Here is a 20,016-nt window from a genome sequence, read left to right on the forward strand (position 1 = left end):
GGCAACTCAGTGGGGGATCTGGATGCATGGGCTCATTAGGGGTGTTCCCTGTGCAGGGGCAATGGGAGTCTGCAGGGGGTCCAGGTGAAGGGATGGTGGGTGGGTCTTGATGTGTGTGGGGGGGGCTAAATAGGAGGGTCTGGGTGCTGGGAGAGTGAGGTTTGGTGGGGTGGGTGTCTGGATACAGCTGGTTAGGGTGCCATGGGGCAGGGGTGCCAGAATAATTTGTATAGAGGGGGTGCTGAGAGCCAATGAAGCAAACTGTAAACCCTGTATATGATGGAAACCACTTCAAGTCAGGGAGTGCAGCAGCAACCCCAGCACCCCTAGTTCCAGCACCTATACCATGGGGTGGGATTCTGGGTGTCGGGAGCTTATCGGAATGGCACAGAATTTCCCCAGGAGTAACCTTGGCACAGTCCATAGGGAAACTTACTCAAGACTCTTCCTGTCTCTCTCGGCATGTAGTCTTATTTTTGTGTTTACCAAAACTGATGGTGCTCAGAAGAATGATAACCTGCATGCCCTGTGGTGTATATTATGACTCTATAAGGTCCAACCTATACATGAGATGCTGCAAAAGCTTCCAGTCATTGCTAATACTGCTTCATCTCCACCAGTGTTAGCAATGGTAGAAGCCTTAGTATATAGATTGACTGTTGCCAGCATTTTAAGTACCATGTTGACTAGGTCAACTCTGAGTGGAGCTGGTTAACACAGTTCTTGAAAATGCCCATTCCAGCCAGTGGCCAGTCTCTACTATGTTCCTCACTGTTGTCCACACCATTGGAACTGAGCCATTGTTAATATAGCAGGATATTTTTGCAAAATTTTCCTAGTTTAAGGTAGATCAATATTTGTGCTAACTTACATATATGTAAAATAATTGAAAACATTCTTTGGCAGGGAGGGGAAGGGGAGACAACCTTTTATAAATGTATTAAGGGTCCTAAATGTACACTAACAGTATACATATATTGCTTTTAGATTCTAGTGAAGGTCCGTGGCTCAAACTTATAATGAAGAACAGATATGATTATTATTATAATGTGGAAACTGGAGAGAGTACCTTTGTTCCGCCTGAAGGGTTCATACCAAAAACTTCTTGGCTAACCAGTGAAGAAATACAGGTAGAGTGCTAACATGTTCAAAATGACTGCATACAACTGCAACATAAACACAGAAGTGACTGGTTTAACACTGTTGGATACAAAAGAAGTGGCTATGTTAAGATTTTTAGGGCCTTAAAAGTACAAGGAAAAAGAGAGAGAATTCTCTAATTGGACTTTGGTTTAGGCTGTTCATTTTCCCAAATACAGTAGAACTTAATCTGTTTATTTAATCAGACCCTTAGAAGGGGGCTGACAACTCAGATATAGTATAAAGCACCTCACTTTGGCCCATATTATACAATCATAAGTACCCTTAAATCTGTATCTTCCAAGTCTATATAATCATGCTCAGCCATAGTACTGTGGCATATTGTACTCTCCATAGGCCCCCAAATAAGGAGAGCCCTTAACCACATCCATAAAGAATTTCTTGAATCAAGCACCACTTTTAAGCAGGCCTATGCTGTAGGTTCAGTCATTGATGTTGCTACCCTGATGTGCTGTTGCATGTTACTAGACTGCATTTAGCTGTACCTGTGCAAACCACTACTGTACATGTGCTACTCCAGTGCAAAAAGTGACTTGCTCCAATGCGGCTTACCCAGTAAAAAGTGGCTTGCAAGTTGCACTGAAACACTGATGAAGTGAATTCCCGGTAAGGGTTTGAACTGGTTCAGCTAGATCAGTGGTTAAAATCCCAATGTAGATAAACTTGTAGGCAGTTCCAAAGTTGTGCAGCAAGATTCTTCACATCCTGACTGGTTTCAGAAGAAATTTTTTTTCACATCATTCTGAAACTTAGAAATCCTAAAATAAGCATTTTCACACAGATGTATGGGTTCCATTATTAGACTCCTGGCTTCTCACTCTTGAGTTAGTAGGGGTTGGTAGTATTGCAAAAGCAAAGACCTCTGCCCCCCAGTATGAAAAGCTTTGTAAGGGCTAAAACCAGTCCTTTCAGCTTATTGATGATGTGGTCTGAAGGGAGTTCAATCCTCCTTTAAACAAATGATGGTAATAACATTGTGGTTCTCAGTTTTGTGAGTGGTTAAAAATGTGGGGAGTAAATTGAAGGGGTTTTCATAATGGGTGTGGATGGAGAGAATGGAATCCAGACTCTGAAATGGTTTGCCTTCAGCTTTGCTTCATTGTTTATTAAACACTTTTTACATGATCTCTTACCAGACTATTGTTGGGCAAGTTACAGCAGATTACAATCGAGAGCAGCTGTGGTTTGCTAATGAAAATCTGATTCTTCAGCTGCAAGCCCTAGCAAGGGGATTCCTAGTCAGAAAAAGTTATGAGGAGAGAAAAGGATTCCTCCAAAAACAGGAACCATCTGTGATCAAAATACAGGTATTGTTGTGTAATATAAAGACATGGTCACTTCTTCTGGGTGTTGGTAGCTTTTTACATGTGACAGACTATATGACCTTTGGCAGGGGTGAAAGTAAGTTCGGTGACTTACCGGTACGCTGGGGCCAGCTCTGGCCCCCGGAAGGGGCGGGGCCTACGGCGGAAGGGGTGGGGCTGAGGAAGTCAGAGCCAGCCCCAGCCCACCCTGTAAGGTAAGTGCCCCCCCCACTGTGGTAGCAGCAGCAGCCCGGGGCTCCTGGGGCTATTTAAAGGGCCCGTGGGTCCCCTGCTTCTACTGCCCCAGCCCTTTAATTAGCTGCGGGAGCCGTGGGGAAGCGGCAGGGCTCCTGCAGCTATTTAAAGGACGGGGACGGCAAAGGCAGCTGGAGCCCCGGGCCCTTTTAAATAGCCCCTGGAGCCCCCCGCTAACCCTGGGCTCTGGGGGCTATTTAAAGGGCCTGTGGCTCCCCTGCTTCTACCGCCCCGGCCCTTTAAATAGCCGCCGGAGCCCTAGAGTAGTGGCGGTGGGGCTCCGGTGGCTATTTAAAGGGCCGGGGCGATAGAAGCAGCGGGAGCCCCAGACTTTTTAAATAGCCCCCAGAGCCCCACAGCCCTACCCCAGGGCTCCAGCAGTGTGGCTCTGGTAGCAATTTAAAGGGCCTGGGGCTCCAGTCCCTGCTGGGAGCCCGAGGCCCTTTAAATTGCCCCCTGGGGAAGCCGGGCCGCCCCGGTATGGCAAACTAGCTCTTGCCGGTACGCCATACCGGGGCGTACCAGCTTACTGTCACCTCTGACCTTTTGGGTCTGTTTTTATCTTCCTGCCTTCTTTTGCAGAAAGGACTTCTTGTGGCATTTTGTTATTTACAGAACTGAATTGTTGTACAAACACAGGTCCGTGCGCTCATTGAAAGAAATGACAAAACTCCAGTTTACAATTGCTATAGATCATGTATAACTGTAGTATTTAACAGGCCAGTTGGAGAAGCCCAGTGATTCTTACCACTAGCTTCTTCCTGAGCACGGCTTCGATGTTTAAATGGGAGTGTGAGAAAAGAGTAGGAGGATGGAAGGTAATTGAAGCTCTAGTTCTCTGCCAAAGCATGTTCACTCAAGAAATGCATTCCTTTCTCTGCTCTCCCCAGTCAGAAGCCATTTGCTTCCGCTTTACAAAGCGAATGCTCGTATAACTGAATAGGGAGAGGCAACATTAACAACTTAGACTCTTGGAATCAGGCAACTTGGATTTGCTCAGTGCGCAGTACTCTGAAAGGAGTACAAAGGAAACTTACTTTTTGGTTTTTACAGACCATATCATGCACATCTGCTATACAGACCCAGTACAAAAAATTGCGAGCTCTTTGGGGAGGAATCCTCCAAGACCAGATTCAGCAAGTATGTGTAGCTATCCTCAGAAACTAGATGTAGGATGTAGGAAGTGGTAATAAAACATGTGTTTACACAAGCCACGTAAGATAAATGTTGCAAGTCCCCACTGGCTAGATCCCTAGCCAGATGTCAACTTCTGATTTGATTTGATTTGCGGGAAGCCTGAAGCAGGTAAGGGGGGTGTGGGGGGAGGAGACGCGGCCCAGTCTGGTCCCCCCGGCGTCTCCAGCCTGGGTCAGCCCACCCAGCACTGCCGGCACCCGGCCGAGCACCCCAGGCCCGCCCAGCACCACCGGCCCCCGGCCGAGCCCCGCCGACCGCCGGCCCTGCCAGCTCCCGAGCCCCTGGCACCGCCGGCCCCCGGCCCCGCGAGCTGACCGCTGGCCCCCGAGCCCCCGGCCCAGCTGACCGCCTGCCAGCCCCTGAGCCGCCGGCCCGGCACCGCCGGCCCCCATGTCCCAATTTTCCCGGACATGTCCGGCTTTTGGGGATTTCCTCCCGGACGGGGATTTGGAGCCCAAAAAGCCGGACATGTCCGGGAAAATCCGGACATATGGTAACCCTAAGGAAGGCCAGAAAGGGAAGGAGGTTGCAGTAGTCGAGACTGGTGATGAAGGGGGCCTGGACAAAGTTATACCAGTATAGACAGAGGATAGGGCAGTTCTGTGACACCATGGAACAAGAGGAGACAAGATTTGGAAGCTGCCTGGAGGTGCAGGCTTAGAGTCTGAAATCAAAAATGGCATGCAGAGCACTGGACTGAGAGGTTCCAGGCCTGAGTGACACTGAGTCTGACATCCTGGAATAGGAATGGAGTGGTGGACTTACGAGTCATCAGCATAGAGGTGACAGTTGATGCCACAGGAGTGGATGAGGGCTTGTAAAAGGGTGTAAAGGACGGATGTGCCTCAGTCACGTTTTCTCGTCACTTTTAAATTGAACAGCAATTTCTGTGGAACAAGATCTATAAACTTGTGTATGCATAGTGAAACTAATGGTCACACTACTAACCTGCTTTTTAAAATAGGCTTCCTGGAAGGGATATAAACAAAGGAAAAGCTACACTGACAGGTTGCGGGTGCTTCAAGGCAATGTTGCTGCTATCGTCAAGGTAAACTTCCATCTATGATGAGCGGAATTAAGGTTTGCTCTATGGATAATGATGTTTCCTCATTGTTGGGGGGAATCCAAACACTTGAAAGCCCAAGGAATCTAGGGATAAAGGCTGCTGCAGTAAAACTGCAAGTGTTCCTATTCCGCTGGGCGTTACATGGCAGACTCAAAGTTCTGACGGCAGCTAGTAATCCAAGAAAACTGCTCTTTGAGTGATTAGTACCATGAGTCTTCCATTAAAAGCCAGAGGCTGTCAAGTATGATTATTTGCAAAATGTGTTCTGTCAGTTTATGAAATGCTGGTGGTGGTAATAGAAATGATACTTAGCTCTTATATAGTGTGTTTGATCTGATCCCAAAGTGCGGTACAAAGGAGGCCATGTCATTATCTCCATTTTATATCCTGGGAAACAAAGGCTCAGAGAGATGAATGTGACTTGGCCAAGGTCACCCAACAGAGCCAGGAATCAAACCGAAGTCTCCTGAGTCCCAGTCCCACTGGCTAGTCCAGTGTTCTGACTATTAGATCACAGAGCCCAATCATCCCGTCAGCTGTGCATGTGACTCCATTGACTTTGCTGAAGTTGTGTGCTATGCAACTGATGGGTCAGTCAAGCATCTAACCTCGTTTTTTAAAAGAGCCAAATAAAATTAGAGTTGTTCTTAGTTCTCCTACAATTCTTCTTAAGTTTTTATTTGACTTTTAGATTCAGTCATGGATCAAAATGTGGCTAGCGAGGAAGGCTTACAAGAAACGGCTGCAGTATTTCAAGGATCACGTAAGGCATTTCTCAACCCCACCCCCTTTTGAGGAGAGAACTAATGTAGTAGTAATGCATGTATTTCTTGAAATTACAGATACTGTAGGTTCCCCATATGTCTCTTAACAGAATACATTATAACTGTGAAGACATTAAAACTTTTTCTAATTATACCAGTGTTCGGTAGATGTCTATAGTATTCTTCATTATCTCTCTTCATAGAACATGACCTGTTGTTGGAGGTTTCCTGTTCAATGCTTTCTAAAGTGTTTAGTCTTGGTCTTTTCCAGAATGAAGAAATTGTGAAAATACAAGCATTTCTTAGGGCAAACAAAGCTAGGGATGACTACAGAACACTAAGTAAGTGCTGGTGATTAACATTTGAGTGTAAATTGGTGGGGAAACACTTAATTTTTAGGATAAGAGTGTTCAGTTGTGATTTCTAATACTTGAGTCTGGCATTTTTGGCTCTTCAGAAGCAGTTAAGTGAAATCGTGATACAAACATTTGTTAAACAGTTAATACATTTACATAGAACTACTACACACAGTTCTGGTTACACAAAATATTCTTCTACTCTTGCTCTCAATGACATAAACTCCTTTCTGCAGTTTGGCATTCTGACCATAGATGTCACTATGTACAAAAGGTACAAAAGAATTTTAAACATTGATGTTTATAAATTTAAAGGTATTCTGTGGATGTCAGACCAAGCAAATAAAATATCTAATAAGCTCATTTACCTTAACTGCAGTTGGTGCTGAAAATCCACCCTTGAACGTCTTGCGTAAATTTGCTTACCTCCTGGACCAAAGTGACTTAGACTTTCAGGAAGAACTAGAAGTAACAAGGTTAAGGGAGGAGGTGGTTACAAAAATCCGATCCAATCAACAGCTGGAGAAAGACTTGAACTTGATGGATATAAAGATTGGGCTACTGGTGAAGAACAGGATCTCTCTACAGGTCAGCAGGCTTTGTTTATACTATTTCTATAGAATGCACTAAAGGCAGTGGAGGTTTGTGTGCTGAAGGAATGCAGGATCAGTTAGGATGTTTCTGGGGAGTGAAGCAGTTGCCTTTTTACTTGTTTAGTGTATGCCAAGAAAAACCACAGTCAATACAACCTATGTAAGAAGTAGCTGTACTGTAGAAAGAGCTTTTGGTGAGAATTGACCTAGGAATGGTCTCAAATCATTGAGGACTGCTGTTCTTTGGAATAGTTAATGGCACACGGTCATTTCTTTCTATTCTTCCACTTTATTGCCCGCCAGTTAGCTTTTCTTAAAGTATCAGTGGCTCAATGGGGAGCAAAAGTAGGAGTTGTATAGTTCCTGGTACCATGTTACTTCACATCTCACTAAATACCAGGTGTTTTTATTATGATAGACATGGGCAGCAGTAATACCCAAAAGCATGAGGTCATTCTTTGTGGTTTTTAAGCAGCTTTCTAACAATAGAACAAATCTGACTTCCAATTTTAAAACTCATTGTAAAGAGTTTGCTCTTGTTAGTTGTCAAAAAGCCTGTATGTGAGCTTGAGGTACCCTGACAATTATCATTTAGTCCACACTGAAATTCCATCCATCAGTAAATTTTTCCCACTGTTTGGGAAGGGGATGCGATGATAAGATTACACTGGGTTGTTATTGGCATGCCAGAACTTATGTTTTGGAGCCAGGTTTGATTGAGCATGGGAGTTAAGGGTAGGGACTGTGTGTTTAGACAGTCTAATATATTTTTATTGTGAATTTTAACTGATGTAAGATGGCACTCAGAGCTTGATGTTTTGCCTTTTTATAAATCTAAATAAAACTCTCATCATGAGTAAAGTGATGTAGTGATGAACAATATTGTCTAGTTAATGTGCTATATTGGGTCTAAATATAAAAAGAGGTTGATATTATTAAAATTTTTTAATAAATAGACCAATGTAGAAACATCCTATTTAAGGTGGTTGAGAGATGGCAGTGTACCATATTGCTTTATATTTGTGTGACTATATATAATGGCCCACTTGTGTCTGCAGGATGTGGTCCTGCACAGCAAGAAGCTAAACAAAAAAAGCAAAAATCAGGTGGAAGAGATGGTGACAGGTGACAAACAGGGCATCAAAGGCTTGAGTAAAGAGAGGAGAAAACAGCTGGAATCCTATCAACACCTGTTTTACCTTTTGCAGGTAAGTCTTAATGTGGGGATTAATTTGCCCCCAAATGGCTTGTGTTAAGCAAAACTTTAAAGTGTGCTCATTTCTTGTTCTAATGAGAATGAGGAGGAGAGATTTCTTTGCAGATGTAGTGTACAGTAAATACAGTACTACAGACCACAGCCGAGCACAGTCAGCAAGTTTTGTTCGCTGGATGATTGATTTTAAACGGGCTTGATAATTAATACTGCATAGTTTAAATTTGTTTCTCTAATAGAAAACAGCTCTATTGGCCTTAAATTGTGCAAGAGATAATTTGTTGCTGTTCCCTTCCTTGAAATTATTTTAAATTCCCAACTCTTTTAGGCTTGCAACTGTCTGTAATATGAGCCTGATTGGTTTTATGTCTCTTCCTTTTCTCCCTCCACCTCCGTCCTGTCAAGTCAGTTTGGATGCATAGTTCAAATCTGAGCAGGAAAAATCATTTTCTTCCACATTATCTTTCAAGTTTAAAAATACTGAAATTACTTTGTGTGTATTGTGTGTGGGGGGAAAAAAGCTACTGCATGATTGACATTTTATTATGTAATGTGTCTATTTTTGTGTACGTTTCTTTAGAAGACTTATTTGTCCAGGGAAAGATTGTTTCCCTCCCCCAATTTCGTTTGTGGGGGAGGGGAGGGGTGTATGGCTCCCCCCACCCCCCAGTGTATTTTTAACTCAAAGGAAGTTAAGTTTAGGTGTTAAACACCTTTTTTGATGGTGAAATGGCAATATCAAAGTATGGATGTCCCAAAAAATCAGATTTCGGATTTCTAAAATCCGATAACCTTGTAAAGTAAATCTTGTGTACCTTTTATTCTAAGTGACATCAATATAGATATCGTTTACGTATTATTAGCACATTACATACAGCGAAACTTTAGCAGACATGGACATGTGAATGTTTGAATTACCTACAATAGATCCTCAAAGTTAAGAACACCAGAGTTATAAACTGACCAGTTAACTACACACCTCATTTGGAACCAGAAGTACACAATCAGGCAGCAGCAGAGACCAAAAAAAAAAGCAAATACAGTACAGTACTGTGTTAAACATGAACTACTTTTTAAAAAAAAAAAAAAAAGGGAAAGCAGCATTTTTCTTCTGCATGGTAAAGTTACAACTGAACATTGACTTAATACACCTTTGAAAACTTTTGAAAGAACAACCGCACTGTTTTGTTCAGAGTTACAAACATTTCAGAGTTACGAACAACTTCCGTTCCCAAGGTGTTTAACTCTGAGGTCCTACTGTAAATGTATATTTCAGGTAGGTTATGTGTTTTTTAAACTTGTATCATAATAAGGACTAGTGATAAATATTTAGTACTGGCTTCACTTGGCTTTCCATTTGTGGAGGTAGTGCATAGAGTACAGAACTTAGGGAGGTAGTCATTAAAATACTTACAATTGTCATTTGCAAGTTACAACTACACCTCTACCCCTATATAACACGAATTCGGATATAACGCAGTAAAGCAGTGCTCCATGGGGGCGGAGCTGCGCACTCCGGCAGATGAAAGCAAGTTCGATACAACTTGGTTTCACCTATAATGCGGTAAGATTTTTTTTTGGCTCCCGAGGACAGTGTTATATCGGGGTGGAGGTGTACCACTGTGGCATTCACGTTATTCCCCAGGTTTAGTGTTACAATAGCCTAATGCTCAGTATAGTGAATGCTGCATTAAAATTAGGCCAAAAGTGTAAATTTGAAGCTTTTAATAGTGACAGCTATGAGAAGGTATAGCCTTAACCATGCAAACGTAACTTTCATTAGTGTTAATGAAAGCTATATGTGTCCATTCAAAGGTGAGCAGACTCCTTGTGGCTTGTGCAGGTAGTGGGAAAACTTATCATTTTAGCAATATACAAATCACCCTCCATAATGTTTCTTTCCTAGACTAATCCCATGTATCTGGCTAAGCTGATTTTCCAGATGCCTCAGAACAAGTCAACAAAGTTCATGGATACAGTCATTTTTACTCTGTACAACTATGCTTCCAATCAGCGAGAAGAATACCTGCTTCTCAAGCTCTTTAAAACTGCTCTAGAAGAGGAGATAAAGTATGTACATTGACTAGAACCCCCCATTCCTCTGAAGATATCCTATCTGTTAGACTTTGAAATTTTCTTTGAACTGCATTCTTAAACTTGCTTTTCATTTGATGTCGAATCATATTTTTATTTGTCAGTGGGGAAATTAAAGTCTTATGTCAGTGGGACTTAATAATAAATTGACTGAGAAGGTTATAAATGTTTTATACCTTAGATTCAGAGAGGCTGTCTCTCTCTGGTAGAGAAGCAAAGTCTGCATAATCTTAGATTTTTGCGTAATCTTGAAGGTAAATACTTACATGTACTAAAAGTACAACTATTTTGGCTTCTTTGTTCCTGTTTTTAGTTTGAATATGCAGTTGAGTTTCAGAGCTTTTATTTTTCTTCACAATTGTAATTTGTAAATGTGTCATAAGCAGAGGGATCATCCTGTGATAGATTGTAATCAATAAATCCCATATTAGCAAAACACTGAAGGCATGTGCTTAAATTGTTCCCAGAACTGGACCTACCGTATATACTCGTTAATAAGCCGAATTTTTTAGTAAAAAAGGGAAGCATCAGAGAAGGGGGTCGGCTTATGAACAGGTATAGAGAGGGAGAGGTGGGATACGGCCCCTCCACCCAACAGAGGGAGCAAGGAGAGGCAGCAGAGCCAGAAGGGAAGAGGCAGAGTCAGTGTGTCTGCTTCTGGCCACACTGCTCTCCCCACAGCCTCTAAAGCAGCTGCAACTCAGAGGTTGGCAGGCTGCAGCCACGCTGCCCGGCCCTGCCCGCCGGAGCAGGCTGCGGCCATGCCAGAGATATCCTCCCCTTGCCTGCCCCAGCTAAGATGGAAAGGGATGGGATGGGGAGAGTCTGGGGGTCCTGGGCTAGGGGTGGGGTCATGTGGGGGTGGTCACAGGGGTTACACCCCTGACCCCCAGCTTCTCCTCCTCATCCCAGATTTCCCCACCAGTTGCTGTCCCGGCCCGTCAGGGTAAGCCGCTGGCGGGCTGGGACACTTTCTTTACTTAGGTTTACCTCTATGCCTGCAGACGATCGAGAGAAACAAACCATCTTGGCTCACCAGCGGCTTATCCTGATGGGCTGGGAGCCAAAGTTTGCTGACCCCTGAATTATAGGGTCGGCTTATGAATGGGTCATAAAAAAATTTCCATTTTTACTTATCCATCTTGGGAGGGGGTCGGCTTATAAACAAAGTGGCTTATGATCAAGTATATACGGTAAATCAGGTACTAATTGGAATTATTATGAATTCCTGTCAGTCATTATGTCAGAGCCACTTCTACATTTTAATCTTTATTACGTTTCATGGATTGGTGATTTATCTATAAAAGCTATTTCTATTTTGATATAAAAATCCATAAATTGGAGGGTTACATTGATTTTTAATCAGTACAGAACAGGTTAGGAACTTGGCAATTTTTCTAACCTTTCAAAATTGTATATTTAAAAAAAACCTGAAAGGTTAAGGACTGTTTTGTTTTTAATGCAGTTCCAAAGTAGACCAGATACAGGATATAGTCACTGGAAACCCTACTGTCATTAAGATGGTTGTCAGCTTTAATCGAGGTGCTCGTGGACAGAACACACTGCGTCAGCTGTTGGCCCCAGTGGTGAAGGAAATCATGGATGACAAATCCCTCCTCATCAACACCAGCCCCGTGGAAGTGTACAAGGCATGGGTAAACCAGTTGGAAATGCAGACTGGAGAGGCCAGGTAAGTGAGAAAATAGAATAGTTCATCTTCATTCTGTTAATATTTGAGTGATTCCTCGCGTCAGATCCTTTTGTCATTTGGTGAAGCTTTTTCTTCTCTTCCACAAGCAACCATGAAGATGCATTTGGGGTGTATGTTTGATATACTCTAGTTCACTGTAATATAATGAGACTTAATGTATCTTTTTGCTGAGGTGTAATTCTTATTAGTACTGTTATTTTATAGCACAGTAGATTCCTCCATGAAGTAGCTTATAAACTTACGCCCAGAACCTGCAATCATATCTGCTAGCATGGACCCCAGCGCCATTACAGAACCTCATTGACTTCAACGGGGGTTTGCAATGGCGCAGAGAGCCAATGCTTGCAGTTCTGACTGAACGATTGGAACCCCAATGACGGACTAGCTTATAACACTTCTCTATCTTAAGTACCCCATCACTTTTAATATATGAGCACCTCACAACACCCCTTGAGGATTTTACACATGGGGAACTGAGGCACAGAGAGACTGACTTGCCCAAGGTCACAAGGGAAGTCTGTGACTGAGCAGGGAACTGAACCAGGTCTCCCAAGTTCTAAGCTAATGCCCTAATGTCTGGACTATCCTTCCTCTCAGCACACAAGCTAGTACACAAGAACCCTCACACTATAATAATAATAATAATAATAATAATATAGTAACTCCTCACTTAAGGTTGTCCCAGTTAACGTTTTGTTAAGTTGCTGATCTATTAGGGAACAAGCTAATTTAAAGTTGCGCAATGCTCCCTTATAACATGGTTTGGAAGCTGCCTGCTTTGTCCACTGTTTGCAGGATTCTCTGGAAGAGCAGCCCCTCCCTGTGGGGATTAGAATCAGGGGGGTGGCAGCTCTCCCCCCCCCCCCCCCCCCCCCATCAGCTTCCCTAAATTCCCAGTAAGGTATGTGGCTCGGCAGCTGCCCAGCAGCAGCTCAGCTGTTCCTCCCCCCAGAGCCGTGCTGCTCCTGGCCTTGGAGCTACTCCCTGGAGCTTCTTGCTTGGCAGGGGAGAGGGGTGCTGATATCAGGATGTCCCCCTGCTCCTGCCCCCTCTCTGTGCCCCCTCTCCAGCAGAGGAGAGGGACAGAAAGGAAGAAGCTTGCTGGAAGCTGTTGCATCCTGTCTGAAGTGGCTGATCTGCTTAAAAGGGCAATGTACTTGAAGTGGGGTCAGTGTACTTAAAGGGGCAATGCACGTCCGTGTGTCGCTCTCTCTGTCATGCATGCATCCCCCAGCACTTTGGAAAGTCAGCACCTGTGCAGCCATGCATGTGCTGTCAGGAGGAGGGAGTGGTGCGCTCCCGTTGGATAGCGTGGGTTCATCATGTTCAGTTTTTGCAGGGAAGAGTTTGCAGCTACTGCCCTGCATCTGTTATGTTTCCTCCTTCCTGCCTCAGTCCATGCTGTCTTTTAGAGTGTGAGAGGCTACATTAATAACAGCGTATTATCCCTTGAGGGCTCAGCTGATTGTTAGTTCATCATTTAGCAGCAAGGCATTCCCTGGGAAATATTCCACCCACCTCAACCAAGCTTCACAATTATTCATTGATGTTACAATATTAAACTGTTTGTTTAAAATTCTTTAAAACTTATACTGTATGTGTATATAATGTCTTTTGTCTGGCGAAAAAAATTTCCCTGGAACCTAACCCCCACCTCCCCTTTTACATTGATTCTTATGGGGAAATTGAATTCGCTTAACATAGTTTCGCATAAAGTCGCATTTTTCAGGAACACAACTACAACGTTAAGTGAGGAGTTACTGTAGATGTTTTCCTCTTTGTATCTGGAAGAGGACAGTTCATATCGCTTCCATGGGTTTTTTTTTGTTTTTTTTTGTTTGTTTGTTTGTTTTGTTTATTTATTTTAATTTTAATTAAAAAAAAATGAACTGATAATATTGGTGGGGGTTTTGTTTCTGTTAAAACCAATTCTTCAAATGAATTTTTTATTAAGTCACTTGATTTTATGTGTTCTCTGAAATATACATGAAATAAGTAGCTGAGACTGTATAGCATTAAACAAACTTAGTTTTTAATGAATGTTGTTTGTAATTTCATAGTACACCGTTTACTTTAGCCCAGTAAATACCTCTCTTGCGTTTGCAGTAAATTGCCATACGATGTAACAACTGAACAAGCATTAGAACATCCGGAAGTGATAAATAGACTGGAGTCCTCCATTCAAAGCTTGAGAACAGTAACTGATAAAGTCCTTGTGTCCATATTCTCATCGCTCAGTATGATGCCGTAAGTGCCAAATTACAAGTCCCATAAATTCAGTTCATTTGTACAATAACATTTGATGCAGGATTCAGTATAAACAGCCATCTGTACTGCCTTGATATTATCTGTGGTACATGTCTTTATAATAGCAATTCTCCAACAGAGGGAACAGTTCCTCTATATCACATATTCAAAATATGGTATAAAACATAGTGAGCATCTGTAATGTAAATCCTTTTTTTTTTCGTTATCATCTTGTTTTGTGTGTAAATGGTTAGTCTGTGAAAATGCAGTATCTTGATTGAATGGGATGATTCGTTTGTTTCATCTAAGTCTTTCCATTATTTTCCTTTTTCATCTGTTCTATATGTAGTTATGGAATGAGGTATATAGCCAAAGTTCTGAAGAATTCGCTCCATGAGAAATTCCCAGATGCAACAGAAGATGAACTATTAAAGGTAGATTTGTGAGGTGATCTGTCAGCAGCTTGTTCTTTCTGCTTATGCCAAAAGCAAGATTTATTGCATATCAGCTTTCTACAGAATTGTTAACACTTGTATTTACAAAAGCAACAGAGAGTCCTGTGGCACCTTTAAGACTAACAGATGTATTGGAGCATAAGCTTTTGTGGGTGAATACCCACTTCGTCAGACGCATGACAGGACTCTCTGTTGCTTTTTACAGATCCAGACTAACACGGCTACCCCTCTGCTACTCATATTTACAGAAACTTCTGGGGGTGAAGATGAAAGGAATTCCATGTGTTAATATGGCCTGCCTTGGAAAATATAGTCAATGTTGCCAAGCATCTGTAGCACTTATAGAAGTCAATGGGCCAGTACCATTGAAAATCCGCTCGGTGGTACTTTGTAGGAAGCTAGGAATATTTGATTGCATGATTTTGCTTCAATACTTATCTTCCATGAAGAATATGACTCTGGTTTTTCAATTTTAACTCTGCTAAAATGAAATTACTTCAAATGTTTTTTTAATACTATAAATACAATTGGGCAGAGTTATGAGAGCAAACGGTGAATTAATCTATCCACTACACTTGTTTAAGATGCTTATAAATGTTGTGGGAATGTGACATTTGTCTAGACTGGAGCATGTGTGCTGTCAAGTGATGCAGAATGTTCCTGGCACAGTGCCCTTCCCTTAATCTGTCAGAACCGTTGTACTCTGCAGAAGGCAATGTGAAGTCATTCTGTGTGCCTGCCACATAACTACAGGGCTTACATCTTGCTTTAATTAGATATATTTGCATCTCAGTACAGTTGCCAATATCCATGTTGCATTTTAAAAAATTGAATTGCAATGGATCCAGAATTACTTTGAGGATTTTTTTTTTTTAGTATCCTTCAAAAGACATTATTTTTGTGTTACAATTCTTGTCTGGAGCCATTTTGAGAATTTTAATCTCCGCAGCGAAGTTTATTCTGCTTTTATGTAATAAACAATACAGCTAATATTGTTTACAATAAACACTGTTTACAAGAATTTCTTTGGTGCCCATCACCACAGTGCCTGGGGATCACTATAAATTTACATCATTTTAAAACTTCTCTGACAACTACCCTTAAATGGGTAGTGAACTGATTCCACCACAAGGCACCTCTACCCTGCCGGCTGACCAGCACAGCTCATCATTTGAAAACCCTTAAATTCAAAAGCCAAACATTCCATGGAGTGATGAGGCATGGGCTATGGCAAACTAGCAAAGGAAGTAAGTACTAGATGTCAGGAGTCCTTCACTTCTCACCCACAGGAATTCAACTCTTGGGTCAGCTTAGTACCTGGTACTCTAATATAACAGAAGAGGCAGTTTCTGAAAACCAACCAATAGCCCAGTGTCCAAGGTATTCACCTGGGTTTTGGGAGACCCTGGTTCAAGTCCTTGTTTCAGATTGGGCAGAGTATGAACATGAATCCAGATTTCTCACATCCTATGTGAGTGCCCTGATCCTTGGGTCATTGACTGGTTTGGACCTGGTTGGTCTCTCTACTGCCCATCCTGTTTTTTTTCTCAAAAAAACTGCAAAAATTCTCAGTTTCATCACAGTGTTGAATGGGCAAATCTTCTGAATTCCCAAATATTCACAGGACAGGAAAACTGTTTCCTACCCAGTTCTAATGGATAAATGTAGAATTTATCAGGCCACTTTAAAAAAAAAAAAAATCTCTACTAAAATATTTGGGATGGGCTAGAAGTTTGGGATAAAGATTACGGCCAGCTCAAAGAGAATGGAACCTCTTATTTTTGAAGTTAAATAATATGTAAACTTTAAAAAAAATTCTCTCTGCACTTCCTGCTTTTAGGTTGGATAGAAAATACAAATTTTACAAATGTCTATCCTCAGTATTTCTGATTCAGCTGAAACAGGATAGTAATGGAAAACTTATTTGAATGAGAATAGGATTTATTATAACTTGATATATGCATCCAAAATTTCAGATATTTAAACATTTTTTTTTAAAATGTGATATTAAAAAATTAGACCTGGCCAAAGTTCTGATGAAATGAGAAATCTTGGAGGGAGATGGCACTCTTTTCCTATTGGGGTAGGGGGTTGGTTTGTTTTTGTTTTTTAAAACCAGTTGTTATAAATATACTCTTGGTGCAAGTGCCCATTACTAAATAACATCTTTTTTTTTATCTCTGTGGGATCACTAGACTTTTCCAGTTAGCTAACTAGATAATACTTACATCAGAAGTTGTTTTCACAGATTGGTCTCTACCACCTCTTAGTTAATGATTTCTTAGAATCTAAACCAGGAAATGTGTAGTTTTTGGTGGGCTTTCTAAGAATGTAATAAAGTGTATATCAGGGAAGAAAAAAATTCTCAAAGTATTTCTCCTATAGATTGTTGGAAACCTCCTATACTATCGCTACATGAACCCGGCCATTGTTGCTCCAGATGGTTTTGATATAATTGACATGACAGCTGGAGGCCAGATACACTCTGACCAGAGGAGGAATTTAGGGTGTGTGGCGAAAGTCCTTCAGCACGCTGCTTCTAACAAACTCTTTGAAGGAGAGAGTGCGCATCTTTCATCTATGAATACTTACCTGTCGCAGACGTATCAGAAGTTCAGGTGTGAAAACCTCATGCAAATGTTTATTTAATGTAAACTGTTTGAGGGTGGATAAGGTAGACCTACTCTATTTACCTAACTATAATTCAATGAATAATCCTTCATATAGAAATCGCTCTGCCTTGTTCTATAATGAAAAATAACGTGCTGTATTTCCAGTTCAGTACTATTGTTTAGCAAGTAATTTTAGTATTGTTCAGCAGTATTCAGTCATCCAAATAGGAAGTTTTAATGCAAAATTAAGTATGTGAGTCTAATGGAGCATTTCATTGTATATCACACACCAATGCATGCTTTAAGTAAGCAGAACAGCTGATCGTTTTTCTGTCTGGTGGCTGAGATTACGCCTCTGTAAATGGAAACTATTTCTCAGGCAGGAAGAGCTGTCTTTTTTTTTCTTTTTTTTCCTTTCTTTCTCTTTTTTTTTAACTTTAGCCATCTCACCTGAGAGAAACAATTGTAGGAAATGACAATTTAAATATTTTGCTAAAAAGTGTCTCGGGAAAATCCAGACCTTCTGTGTTGCAAGGGAGTTGTTTGAAATTTATGCTCTTTACCTTGTAGCTTTTTTGGGTGGTTATGATCATGGAATTATCACGAGACAGCAGAACATTTCAAATGTACATTAATTATTCCTTTTAGAAGGGTCTCTTCTATATGAAAAAGAAAACATCTTTTTAATGACTACTCTTATAACCTTCATTCGGCAATACATGAGCAAGGATACTAAAGCAGTTTAGTCATTTTATTAATTAATAACAAAAACAAAGAGGAGGAAGACCTGCTCGTTGTGTTTAATTTGGCTCTGAACTTTACAAAAAGAAGAATCCCATATCTCATTAAATTTAACTTTTTGCTGAAAATTGGTGATATGTCTCCAAGGAGGATGCTAACCTGAGAGGGTTAGAATCTGCTCTGTTACGAAGTGTGAGATGAGAGATTTTTCCATTATCTCTGCAATACCTTTCTTAGTTATCAATAAAAATGCTGAGAAACTGATTCCTGCTTCTGAAACACTGGATGGCTTCTGTATGTCTAGATATAGATAGTGGTATAGACATAGTAACACTTTGTGTTAACACCTTTTGTGTATTTTCCCCTAGTATTCTTACACTGTAACAATCCCATAATCTTGCCAGATATCCTTCTATTTTGCACAGTGTTCCTGGGCACCAAACAGTTAAACATTGCAGTGGAGCGCTGCAGGGACTTTAAATATGTTAAATTTAAACACCTCTGACTGCCCTGTATCATTCAGACAGCCTGTATTAGGGTGCATGAGATTTAATTACTGCTCCTAAACTTTGACAATATTATGAGCTGCTTTCATACAATGAGTGTAACCATTGATGCAAAGCATCTTTCCTTTATATCTTCTGGAGGATTATTTTTAATCCAGATTCTAGACTAGATCCCTCAGAACATCTTTAAAAATAAATGTTGCCAAATAAATCTTGCTTAGAACTTTGTAGCTGAAAGGGAAAAATCTTATTTTGAAGAAATAAACCTGCTGGTCTCTCTAGGGACAGGTAACGTTTAAGCACTCCTATTTACATTGTGACATGCTGCTTACGATTTGTACACTGGCATTCCTATGCAGCTTTAATAGATTGTAGCAGAAATATTCATATAGCTTGCATTTCAAACAAGAAGCTTATTCCAATTCTCTACAGTTAGCTAAAACATGGTTTTCTTATTGTATAATTATTTAACCTATCTTTCTCATCTTACTACTTTCTTAGGAATTTTTTTCAGATAGCATGTGATGTCCCTGAGCCAGAGGAGAAATTCAATATTGATGAGTACTCTGATATGGTAACCCTTAGCAAACCTGTCATATACATCTCCATTGAAGAAATCATCAATACCCATTCAGTAAGTAAATGGAAAGAAACTAGCTAAACAACTACTGTTTAATCTGTTCATGGGAAATTTCTCAAATCACTTTTTGGGAAATGAGTAATTTTTCCATAAAATCACAGAATAACTGTGCTGTTCTGTATTGGCTTTCCTAAAATGCCATGAAGGAATTCCTTTACTCTTCCTTTCTGATAGTCTCTTGTCCAAGTAGAAGATCATCTCACTGTCCAAGTGTATGGAATAACCTTAGAACCAAACTTTTCTTAACATTTATTGTAACTTGTACTGTATGGTGCAGGAGAGAATTGCATTTCCACCACATTAGCCCCAATGGGAATGGTAGAGACGACAGTTTGGAAACAAGTGTTAACCAAAATAAGAATCTGACAATAAAATGTAAAGTATTTTTTTCTTTCAGAGCATTTAGCTGAAAAGGAAAAAAAATTGCAGGACTTCTTATTGGCATATAGTACTTATGAACCATTTGTAGTTTATCTGAATTACAAACTTCCTATTGGTAAGAAAGGGGACTTTGACTTTGAGATAAAGTAAAATCTTGTACATTTTATGACTTTGGTATTCCATCATGTGTTTGGCTGGAAGCAGATGCAAGAGTGTGATTTAGAGGGCAGTGGTATCCTGCAAGTATGTTTATTCTGGATAAGGAACAGATGAAATGCAGAAACTGCAGTTCCTAGTGTGATTCACTAGGATATAATTTAGATGTATACCATATGGTCCTTCCACAGCTAGTATACTACCAGTCATCCACTAACGTGCAAAACCCAGAAATGTTAAATCATGGATATTCTTTTAAAAATATGGAATACTTCACTCCCAAGACAGTGAGTTAAAAATTAGCCTTACTCATGCAAGAACTAATGGCTAAACCTACCAGGAAATATAGTGTTTGCTAGATTAAAGACAACTGCTACTTCAAGTTTGAATTGAGGATGTATTTGTTTCATTTCCTATCTGCTTGTTTGTCAACACTTAACTTGTTTCATTTAGGTGTCCAGCATGATATTCAACTCCTGCTATGCTATTGTCAAATTTGTGACTTAGAAGCTGAATCTCAGATGGTGCAAATGATTCTGGGGAACCTCTCATTTGTCACTTTGT

The 20,016-nt window shown here is 40.9% G+C and overlaps 1 protein-coding gene across 2 annotated transcripts in view; it reads left to right on the forward strand.

Moving 5' to 3' along the window:
• IQGAP2 (IQ motif containing GTPase activating protein 2) overlaps nucleotides 1-20,016 on the forward strand; it is a 236,203-nt gene that overhangs the window by 188,566 nt on the left and 27,621 nt on the right. For both annotated transcript variants that reach the window (XM_054031558.1, XM_054031559.1), the window contains 13 exons: nucleotides 988-1,130; nucleotides 2,298-2,468; nucleotides 4,882-4,965; nucleotides 5,675-5,746; nucleotides 6,019-6,088; nucleotides 6,483-6,691; nucleotides 7,755-7,904; nucleotides 9,816-9,979; nucleotides 11,469-11,693; nucleotides 13,821-13,961; nucleotides 14,311-14,395; nucleotides 16,802-17,034; nucleotides 18,777-18,909. In XM_054031558.1, coding sequence (XP_053887533.1) covers nucleotides 988-1,130; nucleotides 2,298-2,468; nucleotides 4,882-4,965; nucleotides 5,675-5,746; nucleotides 6,019-6,088; nucleotides 6,483-6,691; nucleotides 7,755-7,904; nucleotides 9,816-9,979; nucleotides 11,469-11,693; nucleotides 13,821-13,961; nucleotides 14,311-14,395; nucleotides 16,802-17,034; nucleotides 18,777-18,909 — 1,880 coding nt within the window. The remainder of the gene's footprint in view (nucleotides 1-987; nucleotides 1,131-2,297; nucleotides 2,469-4,881; nucleotides 4,966-5,674; nucleotides 5,747-6,018; nucleotides 6,089-6,482; nucleotides 6,692-7,754; nucleotides 7,905-9,815; nucleotides 9,980-11,468; nucleotides 11,694-13,820; nucleotides 13,962-14,310; nucleotides 14,396-16,801; nucleotides 17,035-18,776; nucleotides 18,910-20,016) is intronic.

The sequence above is a fragment of the Malaclemys terrapin genome, chromosome 6 (genome assembly GCF_027887155.1).
Source record: "Malaclemys terrapin pileata isolate rMalTer1 chromosome 6, rMalTer1.hap1, whole genome shotgun sequence".
NCBI lineage: Eukaryota > Metazoa > Chordata > Testudines > Emydidae > Malaclemys > Malaclemys terrapin.